Source organism: Penicillium chrysogenum (assembly GCF_028827035.1).
Source record: "Penicillium chrysogenum strain IBT 35668 chromosome Unknown utg000001l_segment0_segment0, whole genome shotgun sequence".
In the NCBI taxonomy this organism is placed as follows: Eukaryota; Fungi; Ascomycota; class Eurotiomycetes; order Eurotiales; family Aspergillaceae; genus Penicillium; species Penicillium chrysogenum.
In genome coordinates this window covers 8,332,381-8,356,926 of record NW_026622749.1, presented here as the reverse complement: position 1 = coordinate 8,356,926, position 24,546 = coordinate 8,332,381, and the positions used below count along the sequence as shown (strand labels likewise).

The window sequence follows — 24,546 nt, the reverse complement described above, 5'->3', positions numbered from 1 at the left end:
GTCGATGAAGTTGTGAATTGCAACAGCGATAGCGATAGAGACGCATTTTTATATCGCCGCTGACTTCCTTACGCTCCCACATGGTGTCTTGCGGCATCAATTGGTAGACACGCATTTTTTAATGGTAGTAAGGTTGTCTAACTCAAGCCTTGAGCGCACCGCGGTATATCGTTTCCCAAACGAGTTATCGAGTCCCGTCGATGTCACGCTTGATCACACGGCCAACGCACAGATCTCAGATGTTCTTGCCATGTAAAGGCTCCAAAGATAGACAGTATATCTCCAGGGTCTTGTGTCTTTTATGAGCTGAGGGACAATGCTGCCAATGGGCGATGAGGATGGAAGTGGATATACCTAAGTAGGCATTTTTAGCCTGTCTATGCTTAAGCGAGCTTTAGAGGACGTATAATATTAAAGAACTGGAAAACCGAAACCAAATTGTTTATGACAATGTCCGACAGCAATAGTTGCTCCAATTATCTGCTATGGTCTCCTAATGGTGGCTTGCCTACATTTGTGCATGGACATATGTACACAGATGTAGGTAAGAAGATACCATAGCCACCTAAAAAAAAGACAGAAACGAATATCAAGCACAGATCGATATCGAGATAGTCAGAGATTCCTGTTTATTCTGTTCACGTCTATGAGGTTCACTATGAATTTGGCTGCCTGGAGGATCCGTGAGTGGCGACCGGAGGCGCAAGAGTAACATGGAGGAAAAGAATGAGGAAAAGAAAGATGTATTCAAAGATTATCAACCCAAGGTAATCAAACATCTCAACAAAGATCAAAATATCGAAAGATTCAGGTCCAAAAGAAAGAGTGAAAGAAGCGTCAGAGATATAAATCTCATAAGGGAAAATCAGCCGATCCGTATCTTCTTATCGGGCAATTACGTCGTCTCCAACTTCCAACCTTCCAACCTCCCAACTTCAAAGGTTGGAACTTTCAACTTCACTCCCCTTCTGTCATGGCCTCGGTCAAATATACTCCTCCTCCTACACCCTCACCTCCAGCATCTTGTTACGCCATGAGTGACGACGAAGAAGACGAATACAATACCATCACTCAGGCAGCCTCGAGCAGAGGGGTTAAGCTACTATTCTCTAAAAGCAAAGTGAGACATTCTCCATCAAAGAAGAATACCAATCTAACAATAAATCCAGGTCTATGTGCATCCAACTTCCTCTTCCAAAGACAATATCCCTGGCTTTATCGCCCTCATCCAGCAAAAACCCCTCCCCGCATCACATGCACCCGCGTCTCACTCTAGAAACCCGGATACACCGTCATATCTCCTCGCATGGGTCCCAGAGTCCTCCCTTGGAGAAGCATATGATACATATGTGAAAGTAGACCTTTCTGAAGGCGACTCTCCGCCGCGCCAGAAGTACCTCGTTCCGCCGCTTCCGACCACCACCACCTACAAAGACCCCATCGGGTTGTATTCCTTCGCAATTCCGCTATCAGAGATATACTCGCTATTGGTACGGCCACCGAGCCTGGGATGGTGGTTTGGAAGTTTAGTGATCAATACCCGAGCGGGCGATGGCTTTCCCGCGCTATTTTTCCATGACGACGAATGCCAGTCAACCATCCTACAAAAGAGGAAGAGGGTCAAGGAAAACTTCGATCCATTTGGCAATGAAGGGGGTTTGTTCTGGGGCGGCGATGAGGTACTGCGCTGGTTGCGGAGGTATGCGGAGGTGCAGCGCTCCGCCGTGGACAGCAACGTCTACCTCATCAACCCGTCGGATGAGGACCAGCTTTCCTTCGGCCGACCGGTGAGCCATGGCGATAAAAGCATATTAGCAAAGGCACAGCCCGAAGCCGCCGCCGCCGGATCCCGAGCTGAACCGCCCGATGCCAGCATGGATCCATTCATGAAGACTCTCAAGGAAACGCGGTGGAAAGTCCTGGAGCAGCTCAGCAAAATCACCACCTTTACCCGTCGGACCGCGAATGAGATCGCAGATAACCCTCGCGTACCGCCTCAAGTGCGCCGTTTAATGAAGAATCCAGAGATCCAGACGCTGCAAGATGAGTTCGACAGTGCTAGGGTCTATCTAGCTCGTTGGGCGATGAGTGTTGCCGAGCAGAGCGATAAAGAGCGAAACCAGCGTATATGGACCGCGCAGGATATGCTAGAAATGGAGAATAGCTCGGTTGGCGACTTTGAAATCTTAGAGCTGGAGACGGGGAACCTGGCTCTCCAGGAGCGACGCCGTGTCCTGAAACTGGAAGAATGGCACGGCTTCTTCGACCCAACCTCGGGGAGGCTCCAAGTAACGACAGAAGAAGTGAAGGAGCGGATCTTCCATGGCGGCTTGGATCCCAATGATGGCGTCAGAAAGGAGGCATGGCTCTTCCTTCTCGGTGTGTATTCGTGGGATAGCAGCCGCGAGGAGCGCCAAGCAATGATGAACTCCAAGCGCGATGAGTACATCCGGCTGAAAGCAGGCTGGTGGGAGCGAATGGTTGAGGGCAACTCAACGATTGAGCAGTTTGATCATTGGAAAGAACAGAAGAATCGGATAGGTGAGATTACATACCGGATTGGATATGGTGGCCACTAACACATGGATATAGAGAAGGATGTTCACCGTACTGACCGTACCATTCCTTTGTTTGCGGGCGAAGACATCCCTCATCCGGATCCCGATTCTCCGTTCGCCGAGACGGGTACCAATGTGCACCTGGAGCAGATGAAGGATATGCTCTTGACGTATAATGAATTTAACCCGGAACTCGGGTACGTCCAAGGGATGAGTGATCTCCTGGCGCCGATCTATGCTGTGATGCAAGATGACGCCGTAGCTTTCTGGGCATTTGTCGGGTTCATGGATCGAATGGTATGCTTTCTGTGCAAAAAGCTGTATTATCTTACTAACTTCTTTGCGCAGGAATATAATTTCCTCCGAGACCAGTCTGGAATGCGTGGCCAATTATTAGCGCTGGATAACCTCGTCCAGCTCATGGACCCGCAGCTCTACTTGCATCTGCAGTCCGCCGACAGTACCAACTTCTTCTTCTTCTTCCGCATGCTGCTGGTGTGGTACAAACGGGAGTTTGACTGGGGAGATGTGCTGCGTCTATGGGAGACTTTGTGGACCGATTACTTTTCCAGTAGCTTCCACCTATTCATTGCGCTCGCCATACTCGAGAAGCACCGAGATGTAATCATGGATCATCTCAAGCACTTTGATGAAGTGCTGAAGTACAGTATGTTGATATCTTGACGTATTGATATCAAATTACTAACATCGCAATCTCAGTCAACGAGCTTTCAAACACAATGGATCTCGTACCCATCCTCACCCGCGCAGAATCGCTCTTCCACCGTTTCGAGCGTTCCGTGCAAGCGATAGACAAGAAAGACAACTTCCCTACCGCACCAACCGCCCACCAGCGTCGCCCAGGCGCAACGGGCCAAGATTCTCCTTCAGACAGCAAGGGAAAATCACCCCAGCGTACTGTTGCATCAAGCAGCGGAGTCAACGCTGGCCCCTCTGCTCTTCAAAAGGCAATTGACGCCGACAAACCGAAGGTGATTTCTCCAGAGCTACGCCAGTTACTTCGTAAAGACATCCCCTGGAAACGCCAGGAGACTCCATAATTGCATCAGGGGCTATGAAGTGGGTTGGATGTCGCGCTTGGTACGGATGTTATGCTCTCTGGGCTAAGCCATTGCTTTTCTTCCACTGTCCTTGAATTCTTGGCTATTCACGATTTACGATTGCCTTATGTATATTCCTCCTTGATTTTCTTCTTCAATGGCTCGGTTTTGCGGAGTAAAGGGACATGGGATTAGGGTGTTTTGCCATATCGCACCTTCTTGGAATGAATTATGTTTTCAAACACCATTTGAATGCCATCGATGTCTTATTTACAAGCTCTGATTGCACTTGCACTCGTAGAGATATCTACAATAACGAAACGTGGTATAACTACATCCAGTAACGATCCTAGTATCGGGAAGATCATTCAAATAGGTGCTAAAAGCATAATCACCGAGATCCTCATGTTGCAAACGAAGCTTCCTTGACTACCTGAGCTCAAGTCATCACATTACCATGCACTTGTGACCGAGCAGCTGTAGTGACCTCAGTAACAGCAGGCACACTCAGAAGTTCCTCAGTTGACGGTTGCGCAGTCTGCGCTGACTTGGTTGGGGCTGGCTCACTAGGAGCAGGGATTGATATCTCCCGAAAGAAAAAACGTAAAGCGAGGAAGTGAAAAGATAGTTGGGAGAGGTGCGGGTGACAAGAAGGAAAAGGGAAACTTATAGCACCGACCAGACCATTTCGGCGATATAATCGAGGTCCACCCACTACTTCATTCGACTTGTTGGGCCAGCATAGCCCAATGTGGCACACTGGGCACGGGTGGAGTGGCAGTCAAGGTGGAGGTTGATACAGAACTGAAATTTGACTCTCTTTGTCCTCGATCTCTGATTGTACATGTTAGCACTTCTCCAAGTTGAGGATCAGATGGGCATACAGATTGGATTGGGCAACTAGGGCTTCTGCTGAGAGTCCGCTGCCCTGTGTATGGTCAGCTAGTCCCAGTCTATCCCGGTATGGGTTGACTCGCTCAGCGGCATTTCCTGAGCTGTGCTCTTAGGAAAACGGGTATCTCGGTGATTTATAGATTGCTCTTGATGAGCACCTCCTGTCGAAAGGTCGGAAGTGGGGGAGTGGTAGGGCGCAGAGTGTGAAAGAGCGAAGGATTCGTAGATGGGATTGGTACGTATTTATACAATCAGCTAATACACGTAGAAGATCTGAATGAAGGTGATGTCCTTTGTTTCGTCTTTCAGTCATAGCTCATTTTTTTATCAGGTCATCGGCAGTCAGTTGTGAGGACTTTCTTTGCCTTCTTGTCTTCTATAAGGTATATTAAAAGCTTATGAAAATAAATTCACTTAATGAATTGTGTATTAACTTCCTCACTTCACCTACAAATGGACAGGGACTATAGAAGACAATGAAAATCTGTCTTGGGGAATGATATATGTTGAGAAATATAAGGCTTCCAGATAGCGCAAACATACGACCCAGGTCCTTATATACTCGCTTCCTTATCATATTTAATGACTTCCCACTCTTCTCCTTTCTTTCCTTCTTCATCTTCACTTCTTCGCAAGTCCTCGGTCACTTCGCACTCTTTCCATGTCCTCTCGAATATCAACTATCCTCTTCAAATATTCCCAACTATATCTCCCGATGTCCTCAAACAATATAAGTTCACGGCATACATCATACAGTGTGCTATATTGAACCAATATATATATATGGTCCCAGCAGCCTTAGTGAAGCACAACATTACCCCAATTACGGCCTCAACAGTTATCGAAGCGGAGGCATGCTGGTCGCCCCGTCACTACATGCCTTCAAGCTCAAGGGCACCTGCTACGAGTGGGCGATCTCAAGGCATCTAACAAAGCAGCACGATATGGATACTCTAGGGTCCCAGATCTTGTCGTTCTCACAACGGTGCTGCTACAAAAGTCGTTGGTGAAGTGAAGAAGCCATGGGCCCCGGAGCATGTCAACGTGCTAAGGGAGGGAGTGGCACTTTTTGAGAATGGCCAAGAGCACCGGCTTTGCCGCATTCTCAGTATGTATGATATTAACTATACTCATGATTTAACATACTAATAATTACACTATTATAGGGCAGGTTGCCCGATATATGAAAGACCTGAACGTGCGACATGCGTTCTTCGACTTATAAAGACACCATGTTTCTTAGAAAAGTTGAGACAACAACCGGCTGGGCTTTGCAATTCTCTCCAATCACTCACGATTCCCAGTAAAGCACTCCAATGGAGACTATTACCACTCGGCAAGGCTGTTTTATTTGGCTCTTCTCGCTCCCGCCGAACAGAGGGCTCGTGCAGTCGTTGCTCAGGCTCTAGCACTGAGTGCTCTGGCAAATACCCTCCAAGCTGCGGACGATGGTGAGGCTACAGCACGGGCAACTGTAAGTCCAGTCTCCGATTTTGACCCTTCTACTACGAATTCCGGTAACCATGAACTGACCATCATCTTATATAGGGAGAGAACTAGACCCAAATTGGTGATCAATGTAACCAGCCGTGCATGGTCATGGGGAAAAGGGCTTGTTTAAACTATGGTTGTGACGATGTATGTAGCCGTGGGTGATGTTGAGAGGTCACACTAGGTTGCTCCCACACATTAGACTCTTGCTTGTAGATGTTTTCTTGTCTTCTCGGCGTGATCCATGAGACTTTTCATTTTTACAGAGCCTCTACCTTTTCATGGTAGAACTCTAGATCCTCTCACGAGCTAATTAAGTATGGAATCCATGAATGACCAGACCTTGGATGAGAACACTGAGGACCCTAATGAGGAGATGAATATTACATGGCGATGCCTGGGCTCCCGGAATGTACTTTGAATATAGGACTTCAAGGTTGTATGGTGGATAACTATTCTACAGCGGGATGGAAAGTCATGTTTCATTAGGTCTGTCCGTGTTCTGATGAAATTATAACAGTATATTGCCATGTAGAAAGGGTCACTTTGATATGCAGTACATGATTCTTTGAGACTACTCACCTGAACGGTTTGCCATATTCTCTTCTACGATGCCTACTACCTATCTAGGTAGGTAGAATGGAATGTGATACAAGTCAGCCTTCAATTTGCTCCCGCGTCGGGTATATTTAATGACCCTTCTCCTCCTCTGCTTTCTTTCCTTCCTCTCTTCATCCTCTCACTTTTGCGTCTTTTCCTTTATGTCCTTTCTTTATGTCCTTTCTTTATGTCCTTTCTTTATGTCCTTTCTTTATGTCCTTTCTTTATGTCCTTTCTTTATGTCCTTTCTTTATGTCCTTTCTTTATGTCCTTTCTTTATGTCCTGTCCTTTCTTTATGTCCTTTCTTTATGTCTTCTTCTTTTATATCTGTTTCCTTCCTCAAGGCAGAAGGATGGCATCGCAGCCTCAATACGACCCGGCATACTCACGATGTGCCGAAGATGGCCGAACTAGAGCAGTTCGAACTTCCTATCTACACACCCAGTGTCTAACGAATTCGATTGCGCAATATATATTGAGCAATGGATCTTGTACCCGCGAGACACGAAGTGGCTCGTTTGCTTGCTCGAGCAAATGGCATACTTCTCTCGGATATATACTTGGCATGCCAGGACCCTGAGCTGAGTCAAACGATCGGCTACACCAAGTATATATACTCCATGACATTTGCATAACAACATTAAGTGGCTTCCACCCTCAGCCACTCTATGCCTCACATTTTCATCATACGCTCTTCGGGTAGCGTGTTTGCCACAACTGTGGCACCTCAAACTGCGGAAGAGATTTTCTTTCGGTGATCGACCTATCCGCTTGCGAAGCATCTCCCCTGTGCAACTGTTCGCTGGTATCGGTATCGATCCTGAAAGGTTATACGCCCAAGCAGCTGGTTCGACATTCCCACGCAAGGCCTTCTGGCGGGCCATCCACGAATTGCAAGTGCTTGACTCCTCCGAATGGAGTCGGGATCCAAAATATGTTCCTCTGCGCGAATTGCCTCTGTGCGGAATGCCGGATCTACTGGACTCCCGCAGTCATCGAGACGGGGAATGCTGCCACGTTGGTGGCCGCGCCGGGCTTTTGGGCCCTTATGAGCGTCGTGGCTGGGTGCCTTGCTGGCACCGGCTATCCTCTGTGGAGGGGGTCAGGATCCGTATATATCCCTGAGAGGCTGCTTAAGAGGCCTAATCAAGCTACTGCGTTGTAGCTGTAAGTCCAGTCTCGAACTTTGAGCCTATGATAAACTAACCACCATCTTGTATAGGGGACAAGAACTGGACGATATGAACTCGTGCCAAGTTCCAAATAATGTCTCTCCACGTGGAGTATGAAACCATTTACCAACTCTCCTTGCACAGAGCTCAACCCGTTCTCATGCGTGTTGCAGATTGGGTGATTCGGGCAAAGAACAGCACTCTATCATTTTCGAAATCCCCACTTAGACCGGGATTCTCGTGCGTACGGTGTATCGGAACAGAGCCTGTCTAACAATCCGATGGGTAAGGATACTGTTTGTCATACTCTCTCGCTTCGTGGCCCCGATGATTTCCTTTTCTTCTCTTCGCCTGTCTCTCACTTCCATCTTTGTCTCTTCTCTTCTTTTTGTCTCGTTTACCCTGCTTTTCTGCCATAATCCTACCTTCGGAATCCCGACACATTCATTCCGTTTCGATATCCTGAATCGAAGACTTTTTTCAATGTTAGTACGAAATACAACAAGTGGTTGTCATGGAAGTATAAACCTGGGATAAAATCAGAGGAATTTGTCAACAAATAGCGTCTTCTGTACAACGATATGCAAAGAGCTTTCCCTGTTAAGCAGCGTATCCCTCCTCTTTTCGCTCTGTACACGTTCCTCTACGCAGTGGGCAATAACACTGCTTGCCAGAATTGGCTAAACTCTGTCACTATTCATGATGAATGGTCTTACGACAAGAACCTTCAGTACTTCATCGGTGCCTTCATTGCTTCTGAAGGACGACGACTTTTGAACGATCGTCAGTTCTCGCAGCAGCAAGCTTCTTCCAACGTTGCTTCGAACGATGCTTCCGCCGACAGCAACAACAAGAAGAAGAAAAAGAAGGATAAATCCAAGGATGACAAGAAGGACGGTGACGACAACAAGAAGCAAGGCAAAAAGCAATACTGTCCTTTTCAGGAACGAGAGACATTTCACAAGCCCAAAGACTGCTTCCTGAATCCGAAGAAGAAGGATAAAGAATCTGCTAACAAAGCAGAAGCAGCTGACAAACCAGCTGTTGCAGCATCTGCTTCTATAGAAAACCTCTGGTGCTCCGCCACCTTTATGGTTGTCAACGACGCCGGCATTGCTGTCGACATCAATGAATTTCCTACGACATCAAACCCTCTCTATGTCAGCTCCGCTGTCATTGCCACTGATGCTTCTCACAAGCGAGACTAGGGTCCAGATCCTACCAAGTAGATGCTGGATTCTGGACGCTCTATATATATAATACCATGCAGTAGTGTGTTTTATAAATACACACCTCAGAGGATGGCAATTCATTCAGCCACCGGTGAGGTCTTCTATGCTAAAGGCTATGGTGAGGTTGCTATTGATCTTGCAGAGCTTGATCTTGACCAATCGCCATTTCATCGTGATCAATCACTATTCAACACTGCAGCAGTATATATATTAGGCCCTAACATCCATTTCAACCTTACCGTCTGGTCGTGGGATTCGATATAACAGCACACATCAACCTCGGAAATCTTTAAATTACTTCGAAAGATATTATAGAAAGAATAATGCAATATGTATCAACTATCTGTAAATGCAAAGCAAAGGTCACTCTATCAACCAGATAACTGTAGGGTATTGTTGAGCTCTAACACCACACCAAATCCCGAATCAAACACAAAAACCAAGTGAGAACAGATTCGCCACGCTGATGCAAGTAGAAGAAAAGATAAAAAAAACCCGAGATATGAAAGGACGGAGTCAAAATGTGTACTCCAAATGTCCATATGTGCAAGAGCCCAGGCAGAGCCCGGGATGACGCGAAGAAAAATAAGTGCAGACCCATCCATGACAAACCGGGGAAATAAAAACGGCTAAAATACGGAAGTAGAAAAGAACAAAATTTATATGCGAAAGATCACTTTTGTCGAAGTTCACGGCCTGCGAGACCCAAGACCTTTCAGCACGACCCGCCTGCTGGTGCCGATGGAACCGATGTCGCCAATACTGCGGACTTTGGGCAAGGAGTGTCCAGCCACGCTGCCGTCGCCATTCTCAAATCGGTCACCAGGATCGTGGCCCGGCGGCATGCTCAGTGTGAACTGGGGTGGGTTCAGGGAGCTGGAGCGGCGGGTCTTTTGGAGAACATCTGCAACCCAGGCTTCGCCCTCTGGGCTCATGGATTCGTACCGAGCACGCGGTTTGGGTCCAGCTAAGCCCAGCGGCGTGGAACGGGAGTCGTTGGCAATTGAGGCAGTAGCGGTGTTGCCGGGGGAGTGGGCGTCCCCGATTGAATAGCCGGAAGACACCGAAAGACGTCTGCCGGCCGAGGAAGGGAGAGGGGCGGCCGTTGGTGGGGGTGAGGTGAAGGAGGAAATATGGCCCGTTGTCACTGCCCTAGTGCCCATTGCGTCGGATGCGGTTGAGCCTCGTCGTTTCTTGTGAACAGTAAGTGATGAAGGTGGCCGAGCACTGAGCACGGATGGTGGTCGGGAGGGGGTAGCCCGGCCGGAGGCAAGATATGGGGTAGCGGGGGACAACATAGTACCCGGAGAAGCGTAAGACGGCGATGAACGTGTTTTTATCCCCTGCACCTCAACGCGGGGCGTCTCAGAAACCTTACGGCGACCGTGATGAATGACGTATTCGCGAAGGTATTCGCCAAGGTCAGCCCATCCACCGCCGACACGAACCATCACTCGCTGCCCCTCTTCTCCGACAGTGCGGACGAACAGTTTTGTCGGTGCGGACTGACCCCCGTGATGGAGGTGATACAGTTTGACACAGCTGTCCTCTGTCTTGTAGGCATGCGAATGCCGTCTCCGGGCAGCTGGCATCAACGTCAGAGAATGTGCGGGAAGATTACTCCGAGCTGGACCAGTGGGGGATTCGGATCGGTACCGCATTCGTCTGTCTAACGATGACGAGGATGAGGATGTGTCCGCTTCGTGGTTGGAGTCGACCATATGGATATTACCAGGCAACGAGTTGAGAATGGTGTTAACCTTTTCGTCGAGCTGGTCGCGCGGTTGCTTGCTCTGTTTAGTTGGCGAGGAAGTGCGGAATCCAAAATCGGTAGGTTCAGACCCATGCTCTTCTACATAGGACAGCTCTTGTCTCTTCACACCTAGACTTTCCAGACTTGGATGGGCAGTCAGTCGCTGCCGCCATCGGAGGGACTTGGGTTGAAGTAGGTGTTCCATGGCTCTTCGGGCGGAATTCATCCCGAATGTCTTTTTGTTCCGTTCCGCAATTCTTGCCATCTCATGTTGAGAATTCAAGTCAGTTGAGGACTTCCCTCGTGACAGTTGATGACGGTGAGCAGGGAGACGTTGAACTGGTGCAACGGATGCAGCGGAAGTATCCTGGGATGTGATTTTGCTTCGTGTCTAAGAGAGTCAATTAGCGACGAGCGTATAAGAGTGCGGACAATATTTTCACATACCTTTGGGGGTTTGGGGAAGTCGCCGGATGTAACAGAGTGTGTCCTAGTCCTAGACGGTCTCACACTAGCCACACCTGGCGCCGATTCGCTTCCAAGGCCCAACTCCAAGCGTTCATTGATAAAACGCTCGAGAGGCAGGCTGACCGTGCGACTCTGCTGGAAGGAGACTCGCGGGTCGGGCTTTTGGTTCTCCAGACGACGGAGACGATCCTCTCTCAAGGTATAGTCCCCATGGGAAGGAGCATGTGTAGATTCTGAGCGAGACGATGGCCGAAGAGGTGTCACATTAGAGGAAGCAGTGCGCGGCTCAGGTGCCTCAGGACTGGATATGAGGGAGGAATGGTCTGAAAGCAAGGAACCTACAGAACCAGTAGATGTCCGACGACGATGCGTAATTTTGTGCACCACTTTACCATCTTTGTCGACATCAGGCTTGCCTGGGCGGAATTTGGAAAGTTTAATAGGGCTCTGTAACGGCTTGCGAACAGTCCGTTGACAGGAATCTGCTATCCCATCATTCGACGGGTGGTAAGACTTCATGGCCGTAGGATTTGAACCCGACTTAGGTGATGCCACAGCCATGGGTATTTGGGAAACCCAGCCAGAGGGTCTAGATTTCGGCACTTGGATCTCTGACCTGTTTGGCGTGAGCACCGGAGAGATAGTTGCTGCCACCGGAGTATCACACTGAGTCTGTCCACTCGGCCCGTTCAGCGATGTAGGATCTTGGCCAACAGGAGAACTAATAGTTCTAGACTCATGATTGACTTCGGTTGGCTGGGAGTGTGGAGCAGTTTGCTTTCCTTCCTCGTCGGAATTTCTTCCTTTTTCATCAGCGGCAGTGTCATCAGGCGAGTCTTCGTGACTAACGGAGGCTCTTAACCTTTCCCCGGCAGGTAGGCCAACAGAAACGACAACCTCAGCACGTTTGACTTCCGTCTCAGGTGCAGTGGAGTGTTGAACGCAAGGATCTTCAGCCGGAGCACCGTGCTCGGATAATGGACTTGCTCTTGTCGAAGCTTGGCCGGGAGGTGACACACTTCCGTCAAGCTGCTGGAAGCCGAGCGGGGGAATATTTTCTTTGTTTTCCGAGGTGCGATCAATTGCGCAAGGTGTATGTACCGGAACTGAAAAGGGCCGTCGACTGATCGCAGGATCGGGTGGAAAGTCGGACTGTGTTGGTGTGTCTAGATCCTCTGCCACAACCACGGGTGTGAGTTCTTCTTGCTTATCTGCAATTGGAGACTTAGATAAAGAGGATATCGAGACCTGTGAGTTCGGCGAAGTATCCCCATTCACACGGTCTGCAGGAAGTGGCGTCTCTTGAAGAGGCGCCGTCGAGTCTTCAACAGATTGTGGTCTAGTCGGCTTTGCGTCACCGGGCGAGAGTTCAAGGTCACACTGAAGTTCAGGCTCGTGTTCGACGGCATGCTCCTGAGGGGAGCAGAGATCATCTGAACGTTCTGATCCAACTGTATCGGATGTTGGGTCCTGTCGTATTTCCTCCAATGACTCTGCGCGTCGCGACTCAGCTGCGCGCATCTCGGCCATTTGAACCTCGGCTTGTGAACGCAACCACGCGCTGTGAACCTTGTATTTATCGGCCTCCACCACCCATGCAGCAAAGTCAGATTCGATGGCTTCTAAGTCATCAATCCATTGTTCGGGCAACGAATCCGGGCGACCCTCCAATGCATCAAGGACTCGGTCCATCCGCCTCCCCCACAGCGACAACTGCGGACTCCAGTTTTACATGATCGGCAGCTAGGGATGCGTCGGAGAATTCGCTCGGGCCGAAGGCAGAGGAATGCGGGGTTCGTAAGGCGTGGAGGGAGGAGTCAAGGGCGGAGCGGGTCAAGCTTAGCTCCCGTAGCAGACCAGGAATTTGGCGTAAGACGAAAATACGAACTTCCCAAGTGGCAAGTAGAGCGTTCAGTCGCGATAGGTGTGGGAGAGCTCGCAGAATTGTCGCGGTAATAACAGCTGTAAAGTCACTCAGCTGTACATAGCTAAGCGGCGGAGGCACGGACGCGCAGCTTGTGGCGGACGAGGGCCGAGACCTAGATGGAATGTGGGCATTCAAAACGTGTTCTTTCAATTCTTCCACGTTAAGATCGTCCATTCCGTCCCGGATTTCGTCGGCTCTCTTCTCGTATCGCTCGACCACACTTGCTAACAAGCTCCCGTAGTAGCTTTCCTGGGTGTTGCTAGGGGGAGCCAAGAGGCGCAAGGTGGTGGGATTTCCGCCAGAGTGCGAGTCATGTGGAGGAATGAAGCCCATCCCCACCTTCGCGTCGTGCTGGTTTGGCCACTCCCATGATTGAACCTCTTTGTGCCACAAGTTCAAGTTTTGGGCAGCTACCGCGGCGCGTATCCCTAGAGCGCGTTCCGACGGCGACACCTGGGAGATACTTCGTGAGAGGATATCATGAGCGGCTTGTTCGTTCGAGGGGACTGCGTCTGTTGAAGTGAGAGCTTGGAGAGTTGATTCGGGAGAGAGGTTGCTGAGGAGAGGGTCGAGTTGCTGGTAGACGGAGCCAGGGATTCTGGCTACTGAGGTTGAACGCGAGTTGTTTCGGGAGTGGGATTGGACGGGGGAGAGGCGGATAGAAGGGCGACTCGGGCTTATTTGACTGGCCGCCATGCCGAATAGATGCTCAGCCTAAGTCGTGTAAAGTCACAGGGAGCCTCGAATGGCTCGAGGATGGCACGTAAGTGACGGGCGTCGGAACGAGGGCGGGAAAGAGGACTGTCGAGCCCGCATGCTGAGACGCGCGTCTTAAGAAAGTGCAGAACTTGGCAAGCAATAAGCTGGAAACTGGAAATCGAAGAGAAAAATAAAGAAATGGGGAAAATGATTGGAAGTTGAGGAGAGATCGAAGTAAAGTGGGAAGAAGCGAGAAGTGAGGGAGTGCGGAGAGAGTGGATAGTGGGCACAAATGAGCGACAAGAACAGAAAGACCTGCTTTCCGATCACAATGATATCAAAACAATAGTTCGGAAGATTTTCTGAAGTTGAATTTATTTCTGGAAGTGGAGATCTGATCAGGGGGAAAAAGGCCCTAAGGTCTTGAGTGGAGTTGCCGATATGAACCGCCGGGTGATCCGCCGTAGTATGGGGGAGAATACTACAATTTTATGACTTTTTATGTTATAACTTGGTCAATTCGAGCATATCGAGGGCTTGAAAAAAAAATAAATAAATAAAAAGGATCTCTATGTTGAATCGAAAAAAGATATCAAAGTGTTTCCGGAACGGGAAACAAGGCTATTTGAAAATGGCTTCAACTTAAGACGCAAGGGAGAATATTCGAATATTTGTCCAATTATTCCTTATATACTCTGTAGCAGATATTGACCCAGCAATACCAAAACAAATTACCTATTTGGTCGATTTCTGCTATCACTATGCGGTAACGATGGCGTTGTCGGAACATGATGGCGCACCTCCTAGCCCAAATAGGGCCAGGGAATATCCCCGAGACTCTCCAGAGTTGCAGAGTTACAGATCTGCAGAAGCATCTTCTACCAAGCCGATCATCATGCAAGGGTTCCGCTACCGCCCAGAACTTCTGGAAGGTCTTCCCGAAGAGCTCACTAAGGAGCTCAAGAAATATGAAGATTGGTTCTGGGTCGATGCGCCCAAGTTGAAGATGATCTCAGATCACTTTGCTAAGGAGCTGGAAAAAGGTCTTACCATTGAGGGCGGGTCTGTTGTCAGTATCCATTGTCCCATGATTTGAGTATCGAGTAGATGTTGACTGGGATCTTGGCTTGAACTGAAGCCTATGAACGTCACATGGATTATGAAATACCCGACAGGCCAGGAGCAGGGACGGGTTCTCACGGTTGACCTGGGAGGAACCAACATCCGCGTATGTGATGTTTGTCTTAACGCGGGGAAGAGAGACTCGGAGCAACGTCAGCGGAAATACAAGCTTCCGCAGGAAGTCAAGACGACCACAAAAGAGGCCCTGTGGGGATTCATCGCGGACCAAATCAAATCGTTCCTCAGTGAAAATCACAGTGGCCTCAGTACTGAAAACCCACTACCAATGGCGTTCACATTCTCGTTCCCAGTGGACCAAAAGTCTGTCCGCAGTGGCATTCTGCAACACTGGACCAAAAACTTCAATGTTTCCGGAGTGGTAGGACACGACGTAGTACCTCAGCTGGAGGAAGAACTTGCAAAGAAGGTAAGTTCACGTTCACTGCCAAGGGAATGGAAGCTGATCAAACTAGAACGTCCCAGTGAGAATAGTAGCCCTTATCAATGATACAGCGGGGACCCTTGTCGCATCACATTATCGGGATCCGCACGTAAAGATTGGTAGCATTCTCAGTACTGGCTGCAACGCAGCGTACATGGAAGACTGCCGGTTGATCCCCAAGCTACGTGGCTCAGGACTGCCTGAAGATGCAACTGTGATCATCAACACCGAGTACGGCGCGTTTGATAGCGAGCGTAAGGTACTGCCGTTGACTCCATTCGACCGCCAGCTTGACGACGAGTCCGCCCACCCAGGCAGGCAGATATATGAGAAGATGATATCCGGCTTGTACATAGGAGAGACGCTGCGCCTGGTAATGCTGAGAATGCATGAGGAAGGTATGCTCTTCAAGGGCCAAGACGTCTCCCGTCTTCGGACCGTGAACTCATTGGAGACATCTTTCCTATCCGCTGTTGAGATGGACATGTCAGAAAGCCTCACCGGCGTGAAACACGTGTTCAAGGAGAGCCTCAATCTGGACGTCGCGCTGGACGAGCTGAAAGCGTGTCGTTATCTTATCGGCCTGATCTCGACGCGTGCAGCGCGTCTCTACGCGTGTGGAATTGCGGCCATCTGCAAGAAAAAAGGGATCCATCAGTGCCACGTTGGGGTTGATGGCATGGTGTTCAATAAATATAGTATGTTGAAGGGGCGGGCAGTGCAGGGTCTTCGTGATATTTTTTACTGGGAGGGAGACAGATTGGATTTGATTTCTCTAAACCCGGCCGAGGATGGGTCTGGAGTAGGAGCAGCTTTGGTTGCGAGTGTGGCTCTTCACCCGAGTGAATTAGGAGAGTGCACTGCGGAGGAATATACGTAAAATCGAATGCCATCAAGCCGTTCGGAAATTGTGAGAAAAGAGTCGTAGACGTGAAATCCTCATCTCTGTGATAGCGATAAGCACTTTACTTGGGATCGGCCCTCCTCCCTCCATCATCCACTTGCACAATGCGGTTCCGAACACAAATACGAGATAGCAAGACCTTCTCAAGTATGCTTAATCGTTAGAACAAAGGATCTAGGCTAACTGAATCAGAGCTCACCGCGTCATTGTCCTCGCTGGGCAAGGTATGTTGGATGCGCCTGGAGCACGAGGTGGTCCGCTTTACCATCATACCCGACCAAGGCACACAAGTGTGGGCATCAATACCAGTCGTAAGCACAATGATATCAAAGATATCACTCGTATGATCTATATATTCACCGTTTTCCAGGGAACCATTTTCGATGACACAACCTACGAGCTGGAATCCAATTCCGACGCTATCAACATCGAAGTCAATATCAGCGTCCTGAACCGGGCCCTGCGCTCCGCCTGGGGCGCAACACATGCACAGCTCCGACTAACTAAGAAAGAGAAAACTCCTCTCTTGGCACTAACAGTCCTCGCGTCAGAATGGACAGAGGGAAACATGGCCTTGGCCACCAATAATGACGCAGATGGCTTTGGCGACGACCCCAATTCAGAAGAAGCTCCAGCCGACACGACCGGTGATCGAGGACCACGCGAACGCCAGACATGGATCACGCAAGAAATTCCCATCAAGATCCTCCACGAGTCGGCAGTCGAAGGCTTGCACGAACCGCACTGCCCAGACCCCGAAGTGCACATCATCCTACCCAACCTGGCGCAGTTAAAGAGCATTTCCGATCGCTTCACGAAACTCGCATCTACAGATAGCAAAAACCGACAGCCGGGCGTGATGGCGCCCGATGCGCCGGGAATGCACTCTGTTTCTTTTGCTGGGGCGGGCGCTAACACAGCTGCCACGGCACTATCCACCAACTCGTCTCCCAAGCTTGAATTATCTGCTAATATGCATGGTTCACTACGGCTAGCTATTGCTACGGACGAGCTGCGCATCGCGAGTGTCTGGTCTGACCTCGTGAACCCGCCGTTGGACCCTGCGCAGATGACTCAGGAGGAGATGAGCCAGCTGCCCAGTGAGCTTAATCGGAAGCGCGACGCGAGCGAGGCGTTCGACTTTGGTTGGGCTAAGGTCCGGATTGATGGAAAGGACTGGAGTCGGGTTCTCAGTATTGGTAGACTCAGCCCTAAGGTTGTTGCCTGTGAGTTTCGATGCTCCTTCGAATTGCCGCTCGCTGGTGCAAGTGCTGACTCGATTTCTAATTCGTTGTGGTTAGGCTTCGTCAATGAAATGGCACTGGTTCTCTACGTTTATCTGCCACATAATCGCGATGAGGAGGAATCTTGTTTGACGGTGAGTTTCCATTGCCCCAAGAATGCATTCCTCAAACAACCTAGCCCTCTAACAATCGCATTACAGTATTATATCAATTCATTTACCACATGATCATGTGGTGGAACTTGAGCTACCATGCCCATCGGTCAAAGTTCGGGCGTTTGAAGGTCGGAATGAATTATTAGAAATCGTTATTAATTAAGACAGGTGCATGTGAGAAGCCATGTAAGAAGAAGTCTCCGGTTCCAGAAAGTTCCAGCAAGCAACAAAATGTCAGGCCAGAATAGAACATCAAGGGGAGGAGGATGATATACATAATGCCAGGAGTACAAGCCCTTGACTCCATGGATGAGGTCGCGCCAGGGAACAGCAAAGATCAAGCTATGTGCAAAAGCAAGGCTTCAGATGGCGTTCAGTGAGGGAGAATGCAGAGAGACGGCGTGTCCGCCGGGGCAAGAAACGAGACACATGCAGGATGCTGGGCCAATGACAAATCTAGTGACAGGGGGTCGTATTATTCAAAGGTAGGGGGTGTGGTTCATCAAATAAATCATGTGGTAACAAATAAAAGGCATAGCGATAAAACAAACATAACGGAACAAAAGAAAAGCACATTATAGCGCCGGGTTAGTCGGGAGACTAATAAGCACTATATCAGTAACCCACCAGATCATCGGCCATTCAGATAAAGCCTGATGGGTTACTGGGCCATCACGTCAACGTAACGGCCCTTCTTCTTGCCGCGAACCGTGTTGCCCTTGCGCGCCTGGGGCGCACCAATCAAATCATCGATTGAGCTGGCATGTGTCAGAGACGAAGAAGGTCGCGGCGGCGGGCCGCTGGAACTACCAGGTGGTGTTGGCATAGCCGCTCCCGTAGAAACAGACCGAGGCCCAATACCAGAGAAGCCTGGGCTGGAGGATAACAACGGCGGGGCTGCGGCTGAGGAAGATGGAGGCCGGCTGCCAGAGACTGACATTGGGGGCATCGGAGACGCACCGTTTGGTGGCATGCTACCAGAGCTAGCAGCGCGACTGGGAGGAGCTGATCCTCGAGGAGGAGGCGGGGTGGCTTGGACCGGCGCGCTACTACCAGGGTCTTTTTTGTTGACCCATTTCTTCAGATCCTTGTCGTAGTAAAAGGAGCTCTCTTCACCAAGTTTAGCTCGGATAGGGCCACCACCAGAGTTGTTTTCCTCTTTCTTAGCTCCGCCGAACCACCCACCAAACCAGCCCTTCTTGGCAGGTTGCTGGGCGTCCTTCTTAGCTACAGCAGAAGTCAGATTAGCAAGTGAGATAAGCAATAGGTGTTATTGATACATACCATCTTCCTCAGCGGCTTTCGCGAACGCTTCATTTGCCTTGCGATCGTTCTCCGCTTTTTGGATAGCCGCTGCCCGAGCAGCGAGATCGTCGTCGTCATCATCCATGATTGACTTCTTCTTTGGCTGCTCTTCGGTAGATGGCAGATCCTGCTCCTGGGCTACATACCCCGTGTCTACATCAGCTGCAACCGGCTCATAAGAAACAGGCTCGTAAGACGAGCTGGGAACTGGAGGTGCGTAGGGTGATTCAGAGTCCGGTACACCAGCTGGCATACCAGGAGGGCCTTGGTAATAGGGGGATTCGCTGGATGTAGCCACCTGTCCTGGAGGCTGGTAAAAGAGACCATTGACCATGGGCTGTGCAGCTGGAGGAGCTTCAGCGGGTGACATAGCCTCTTCTACCGGAGCAAGAGGAACATAAGAGGACTGCGGCGGCGTTTGTTGATACCCACCCGCATTTGGTGACCCATACATTGGAGCTCCATAGGACATGTGTTGATCAATCGAAGGCGAGAGTTCTTGTGAGCTTCGACGTTGTCCAACGGGCGGGAAGTAGGAAGCAGATCTCTGAGAATCCATCGAAGACCGGCCCTTGAACTGCTCAGGTGAGCCATTGGGCGCATATTGGCTAGATGGGTGATACTTGGACGCGCCGCCGATAGGAATAGGCTGCGCTCCTGTCGCTGGTCCAGGATAAGAACCGTAGATATCAGATACAGAAGGTGGGCGGCTAATCGTTGGTGTACCAGCCACGTTTGCGAAAGGTCCAAATTCCGCATTCTCACCACCCTTACCGGACCCAGTTGATGCAGCATCACTATCATCACCTACCACGAAGCTATTGAAGCGAGCCCACATAGACCCCGAGACCTTCTCCATGCTTGGCCTCGAGATCCAAGAGCCACTGTCGCTGGTTGCCTGGCGCAGACGTGCAGAAAGTTCCTCAACTTCCGCAAACAGGTGTTGGTGATGGTACGGCGAGGGACGAGTGGTTGCTTTCAATGCCGCTGCCACTGCGTCGCAATAGCCTTGGGCCTCCAGGTTGCGACCATTGTCTACGAGGCACCTGGCATTCAGGATCTTAAAGGCCAACAGATGTGGCATATGGGCTGTTGGAGAGTTGCCGAGAACAGACGTAGCAAATTCATAAGCTTCAGTCAGCAGGATAGCATCTTGATCCACTAAGGAAGAAGGGCAACGGTTATGGTCAGCACCAAGGAGAGCGATCTTGGTGTTTGGATCGTCGGGGCCACCAAAAACGGCAGCACGCGAGAAGATGTAACAGACGTGAGCAGCCTCTGTCCGTCCATAAGAAGTAAGCAGGTGACCAAGGGAAAACAGGGCTTGATGATCCTCGGAACTTCGGTTACTCAAAACCAGACCCAAGGTATCCCTCCACTTCTCTAAGCCCTCGAGAGCATTCTTAGTAGAGCCGTGGCCATCGGCCTTGCTAATAAGTTGAAGACCTGCTCGGGCAGACGGGGGAACGAGTTCGTCAATGCTCTCTTCAATATTTCCGGCGAATATCTCATAGAGGGCTGCAAGCGAGTCGGTGTTGGCGGATTTAGATCTGACCTCGCGGCGGACAAACTCCTGCACCACCTGTTTTGAAATTGACCTGTCCATGGTGGATGAGATGATCATCGCATGTCCCCAAAGACGTCGATCGACGGCGCTCCAGACGGCCTTCTCCCGATCACCACAAATCAAGTATAGGCGAAGCTCCTCCAACCACTGCGCATCAACAGCATCGGGCTGGGCAGGCATTTCCGACGGGGCAAAGCCTCCTGAGGCAGCTAAGCCGCTGGTGTATGATCCGTCTGCATCCGGGTTCGGTAGGTTGGGGAAGATGATCTGGCGGAGAGACTTTTGGATTTCAGGGGAACTTTCCAGGTTACCGTCATTCTCCACCAGAAGCTTGACAACCTTCCAGAGGAGGGTTTTTTCCTCCCGGCGTTTGTGTGTATCAGACTGGACTTGTTCGTAACTTGGCAGGTCTGAATTTTCGAATGCCGCAATCTTGCTAGAAAGCCAAGCAAGCAAGTCCTTCTTCTTTGACTTTGCTTTGAGGGGGCCAGGATGTTGGACAACGCTATCAGCGGAGGGCAGCCATTCGCTCAGCTGGGAGATTTTCGGTTCACCAAGAGTGGGTTGAATCATTGGCGCCACTTGGCCAGCGGAATAGCGGGGAACGTGTCTAGGAAAACAAGACACCACGGCTCCGCCGAAACCGAACTTGAAGATCGGAGCGCCCTTCCATCGCCCCAGGGAATCATGCTCCTGTCCATCATTGGGAGCAATAAATTCCAGGTGCTGCGTGGGAGCCCGTGCTTGAGAAACAACCTGCACAGGAGCATACGGATTGACCGTTTTAGTGGGCGAGCCCGAAACTTGCACCGAAGCCGGTCGTTGGAGCGTATCAATGTTTTGTCCGTAGGAGCGCGGGCTCGTCAAGTCCCGGGCAGGTGACTGGGTCTGAGACCTGCGAAGTGGACCCATCTGGATATCATTAGGTGGTGGAGGCATGTACACATTGGTCGCGGGGGCTGGAGCAGATTCTGGGGCCGGCGCGAGACGCTGGGCAAATTCATCGATATATTCCTGAGGGGCATAGCGACTTTGAGGCGGAGATGGCTGCACAGGTGAGCCCGCACTTTCTCGCCGCGATACGCTGACATGACCATTGACAAACTGCGGAGCACTAGGTGTGATTTGTCCAAAGCCAGCTCCTTGCCCGCGCGGGGGAGAAAGATTGATCGCGGGCTCGAGAGATGGGGGCTTGTGTGATTGATCAGGCTGGTAAGAAACCTTTTCATGGTGTGCAAGCGGACTTGACGTCCGTGGCTGGAAAGGCAAATTTTGGCCAGGGACATTAAGTGGCTGCGAGGCATAACGATTGCGAGCGGAAGAGGTAGGAGGGGGCGCAGGGGAATATCTCGGCAACGAAGGCGGCTTCGAGGGTGCTTGCAAGCCAGAAGGTTGAGGAGAATATCTTGCAACGGCAGGAGGTCCCGCCGGGGCACTCGATGCAAGGCTAGCATACGGATCCAGCTGGTCAGGCGGCTGAAGCGTGGACTGAATTGGGAGCGTAATAGGCTGTGCAGCTGGTGGTGCGGGAGCATATTGAGCCTGAGGAGGAATAGACGACCCGGTCATCGTCGGCGCCGCCTGCGGATTAGGAGTGTACCGGCCTGAGCTGGCAGGCCTAGACCTTGGTGGCGCCAGAGGAAGTTCCTCGTAGAAATTCTTCGGTGCAGGGGGAGCAACCACGGCTGAGGGGGAGCCGCTGGAGGGGGGAAGCCAGGAGCCGAAGCACCTGGAGGAGGAGGTGGGGGCATACTAGTGACTGTTGGAGGAACAGGCTTTTGGGTAACGACCGGCTTTCGAGGTCGGGAGATATCATCTGGAAGGTCGTAAGGAGATTTATATCCCTGTTTTGACCGCTCAGCAAAGCTCTCTCCCCGGGTTGCCGCAGGGTTCTGCGGTGGTTGCGATAAGTATGATGATATCGCTCCCGTGGCTGGCGGCGCAGTTCCTGGAAGAGGAACACCCTGCAATAGATCACCAGTGGACGGTTGGTGGGGTGTGTATACGTTAGGAACAGGGATTGGCTGAGAAAAGGCCTGAGGGGTCTGGAACGGACTATTCAAGCCAGCTGATAGACCATTGTTGGTAGACTGAACAGGTGTTTGATGTATGTGCCCCTGTGCAGGGACAGATTGGGCGGCTTCAGTCTCTAGCAGTATATCGTCATCGTCCAATGCCGCCTGCCAACGAGCCGCCAGATCGTCATCCGGTGAATCGCCTAGCTCAGCTTCCCACCGTGCCGCCAACTCTTCCTCCGACGGGTCGGCTGTTGTTTGGGGCTCCAACGACGCAGCCTTCAGTGCATCGTCAAACTGCGCTGCAGCCGAAGCATCACTAACCGGGGAGTCTAGAGCAAATCCAGCCGACTCCAATACCTGAGACGTGCTCTTTCGTTCGAGATGAACGACGGGTTGCTCCTCAGCCTCTTCCTTAGAAATGGAGCCGAAGAAATCCTCATCGTCGTTTTTAGCCTCTGGCTTCGAAGCCGAGCTAAAGAAACCATCCGCATCGTCATCATCGTTGGAAAATACGTTGTCGATTGATTTGCCCTGTTCAAGTGGTTGTTGAGGCGAAGCCGGTGTAGACTCATCTAACAATGGGACCCCTTCCTCAAACCTAGACTCGGCTTCTGGCGGCGCAAAGATAGGCTTCGTCTGGCTGTTCAGTTGGTTAAAGAAGCCGTCATCGGAGTCGCCTTCACCGCTCGGCTCGTTTTTCCAGAAAGGTTGATCCTGAGTGGTTGTATCCACGTCTGCTGCGGCCAGGTCTAGATGGGCGTCGTTGGCCGGTGCAAAGGCCTCCGCGACAGGAGGTGGTGAACCGGCATTCTCAGATTCAACTTTTGTAGAGCGAGATACGACATGCAGTTGGTCATTTTCGGTTGGAGCGATGGCGTTTTCAGTGGAGTTGAAGACATCGGCACCCGTAAATGCTGCTTCCTCTGGCGATGGACGTATAGCTTCTTCAGCAAACTTTGGCTCATCGCTATTCTGGAGTTGAGTAGAGGTTGAGGCAACGTCTGGGATAGTATGGAAATTTTTGCTAGGAGGGGTAGCCTCGTCGGTGGGGGGCAGCGTATTGCTGAGGTCCTTCTCAAACGTGGCCCAGGGATCCTCAGAATCGACATTTCCGTCGTCTGCTTGTGAGAAAAGTTCTTCGGTAGTGGTGGATTGAGTGGTATATTCATGTTTAAAAGCGTCCAAGGTAGATTCGGGTACCGTTGTTTGCTCCTCTCTTGAAGGTGTAGTCTCCGTCACAAATTTCGACTCCGGGGTGCTTCCTTGTTCCGCAGTATCTGAGATTTCGGTTTGAACAGATGGTCGCGCATCTATAGTGGTGAGACCAGATTGGACTGAAGATGCTTCGGCCTGAACTGGCTCTGCGGGCTCGGTGGGATTTAGGACGGCATCTGCACTCTGAATAGATGGCGCGACACTTGTATGAGCCGTTTCAATTGTCTCGACTGGGAATTGACTGGTCTCTTCAGCGGAATCAGTGTCTAGGCACGCGGCCCGGTCCACCACCGGTGGTGAATTGTTCACTACCTCGTCCAACGTGTGTTGAGGCGGAATCGCGTCTACCTCGTCGGACATATCCCACGCAGAGAAATCCTCGCTCTGTGGAGATATAACCTCATCTATGGACTTGTCCTTTAGCTCATCCGCCGCAATCGGATCCGACATCGCACTCTGGGTCGAGCTCATCGTAACAGGAGAGTTGTTCTTCTCAGGCCGTAACGCCGGATTCCATGACTCCGAATCATTTTCGGTCGCTTGGTGCGCCATGTGCGCCATACGTGCAAAGTTGTTCTCGATTGCCAACGTGACTGGGGAGAGGGGGGCTGCAGTCCGGAGGGACCAACCTGACACGTCTCCAATGACGCCTCAGGAGATCAACAATCGCGAAAGAAAAACGGGGGTCGAAGAAGTCAAGTTAAAAGTCCATTAGACG

General features: G+C 50.7%; 10 protein-coding genes across 10 annotated transcripts; 6 read left to right on the top strand and 4 right to left on the bottom strand.

Moving 5' to 3' along the window:
• Positions 1 to 973: 973 nt before the first annotated feature.
• On the top strand, positions 974 to 3,619 carry N7489_003290 (GTPase-activating protein GYP7; the record flags this gene model as incomplete). The annotated part of the gene is made up of 5 exons (XM_056709045.1): positions 974 to 1,120; positions 1,170 to 2,541; positions 2,593 to 2,855; positions 2,907 to 3,225; positions 3,279 to 3,619. The coding sequence occupies 5 exons, from the start codon at positions 974 to 976 to the stop codon at positions 3,617 to 3,619; spliced, it is 2,442 nt and encodes an 813-aa protein (XP_056573347.1).
• Positions 3,620 to 4,058: 439 nt separating this feature from the next.
• Positions 4,059 to 4,613, bottom strand: N7489_003289 (uncharacterized protein; the record flags this gene model as incomplete). Its single annotated transcript, XM_056709044.1, has 3 exons — positions 4,059 to 4,185; positions 4,335 to 4,451; positions 4,504 to 4,613. Coding segments are annotated over 3 exons (354 nt in total), but the record flags the coding sequence as incomplete, so codon positions are not given.
• A 754-nt stretch (positions 4,614 to 5,367) lies between these two features.
• N7489_003288 (uncharacterized protein) lies at positions 5,368 to 6,073 on the top strand (the record flags this gene model as incomplete). The annotated part of the gene is made up of 5 exons (XM_056709043.1): positions 5,368 to 5,420; positions 5,479 to 5,621; positions 5,680 to 5,711; positions 5,823 to 5,987; positions 6,062 to 6,073. The coding sequence occupies 5 exons, from the start codon at positions 5,368 to 5,370 to the stop codon at positions 6,071 to 6,073; spliced, it is 405 nt and encodes a 134-aa protein (XP_056573345.1).
• A 1,295-nt stretch (positions 6,074 to 7,368) lies between these two features.
• On the bottom strand, positions 7,369 to 7,818 carry N7489_003287 (uncharacterized protein; the record flags this gene model as incomplete). The annotated part of the gene is made up of 2 exons (XM_056709042.1): positions 7,369 to 7,695; positions 7,813 to 7,818. 2 exons carry the CDS (start codon positions 7,816 to 7,818, stop codon positions 7,369 to 7,371), a joined length of 333 nt encoding a protein of 110 aa, XP_056573344.1.
• A 540-nt stretch (positions 7,819 to 8,358) lies between these two features.
• Positions 8,359 to 8,985, top strand: N7489_003286 (uncharacterized protein; the record flags this gene model as incomplete). The annotated part of the gene is made up of 1 exon (XM_056709041.1): positions 8,359 to 8,985. The coding sequence occupies one exon, from the start codon at positions 8,359 to 8,361 to the stop codon at positions 8,983 to 8,985; it is 627 nt and encodes a 208-aa protein (XP_056573343.1).
• A 713-nt stretch (positions 8,986 to 9,698) lies between these two features.
• On the bottom strand, positions 9,699 to 13,853 carry N7489_003285 (GAS2 domain protein; the record flags this gene model as incomplete). The annotated part of the gene is given in 3 exon segments (XM_056709040.1): positions 9,699 to 11,153; positions 11,210 to 12,943; positions 12,963 to 13,853. 3 exon segments carry the CDS (start codon positions 13,851 to 13,853, stop codon positions 9,699 to 9,701), a joined length of 4,080 nt encoding a protein of 1,359 aa, XP_056573342.1.
• Positions 13,854 to 14,628: 775 nt separating this feature from the next.
• N7489_003284 (uncharacterized protein) lies at positions 14,629 to 14,952 on the top strand (the record flags this gene model as incomplete). The annotated part of the gene is made up of 1 exon (XM_056709039.1): positions 14,629 to 14,952. One exon carries the CDS (start codon positions 14,629 to 14,631, stop codon positions 14,950 to 14,952), a length of 324 nt encoding a protein of 107 aa, XP_056573341.1.
• Positions 14,953 to 15,015: 63 nt separating this feature from the next.
• hxkB (putative hexokinase) lies at positions 15,016 to 16,300 on the top strand (the record flags this gene model as incomplete). Its single annotated transcript, XM_056709038.1, has 2 exons — positions 15,016 to 15,405; positions 15,452 to 16,300. The coding sequence occupies 2 exons, from the start codon at positions 15,016 to 15,018 to the stop codon at positions 16,298 to 16,300; spliced, it is 1,239 nt and encodes a 412-aa protein (XP_056573340.1).
• A 128-nt stretch (positions 16,301 to 16,428) lies between these two features.
• N7489_003282 (checkpoint protein HUS1 family protein) lies at positions 16,429 to 17,795 on the top strand (the record flags this gene model as incomplete). The annotated part of the gene is made up of 5 exons (XM_056709037.1): positions 16,429 to 16,471; positions 16,517 to 16,635; positions 16,695 to 17,550; positions 17,626 to 17,702; positions 17,769 to 17,795. 5 exons carry the CDS (start codon positions 16,429 to 16,431, stop codon positions 17,793 to 17,795), a joined length of 1,122 nt encoding a protein of 373 aa, XP_056573339.1.
• A 589-nt stretch (positions 17,796 to 18,384) lies between these two features.
• Positions 18,385 to 24,389, bottom strand: sec16 (COPII coat assembly protein SEC16; the record flags this gene model as incomplete). The annotated part of the gene is made up of 3 exons (XM_056709036.1): positions 18,385 to 18,950; positions 19,008 to 22,280; positions 22,349 to 24,389. 3 exons carry the CDS (start codon positions 24,387 to 24,389, stop codon positions 18,385 to 18,387), a joined length of 5,880 nt encoding a protein of 1,959 aa, XP_056573338.1.
• Between the last annotated feature and the right edge of the window lie 157 nt (positions 24,390 to 24,546).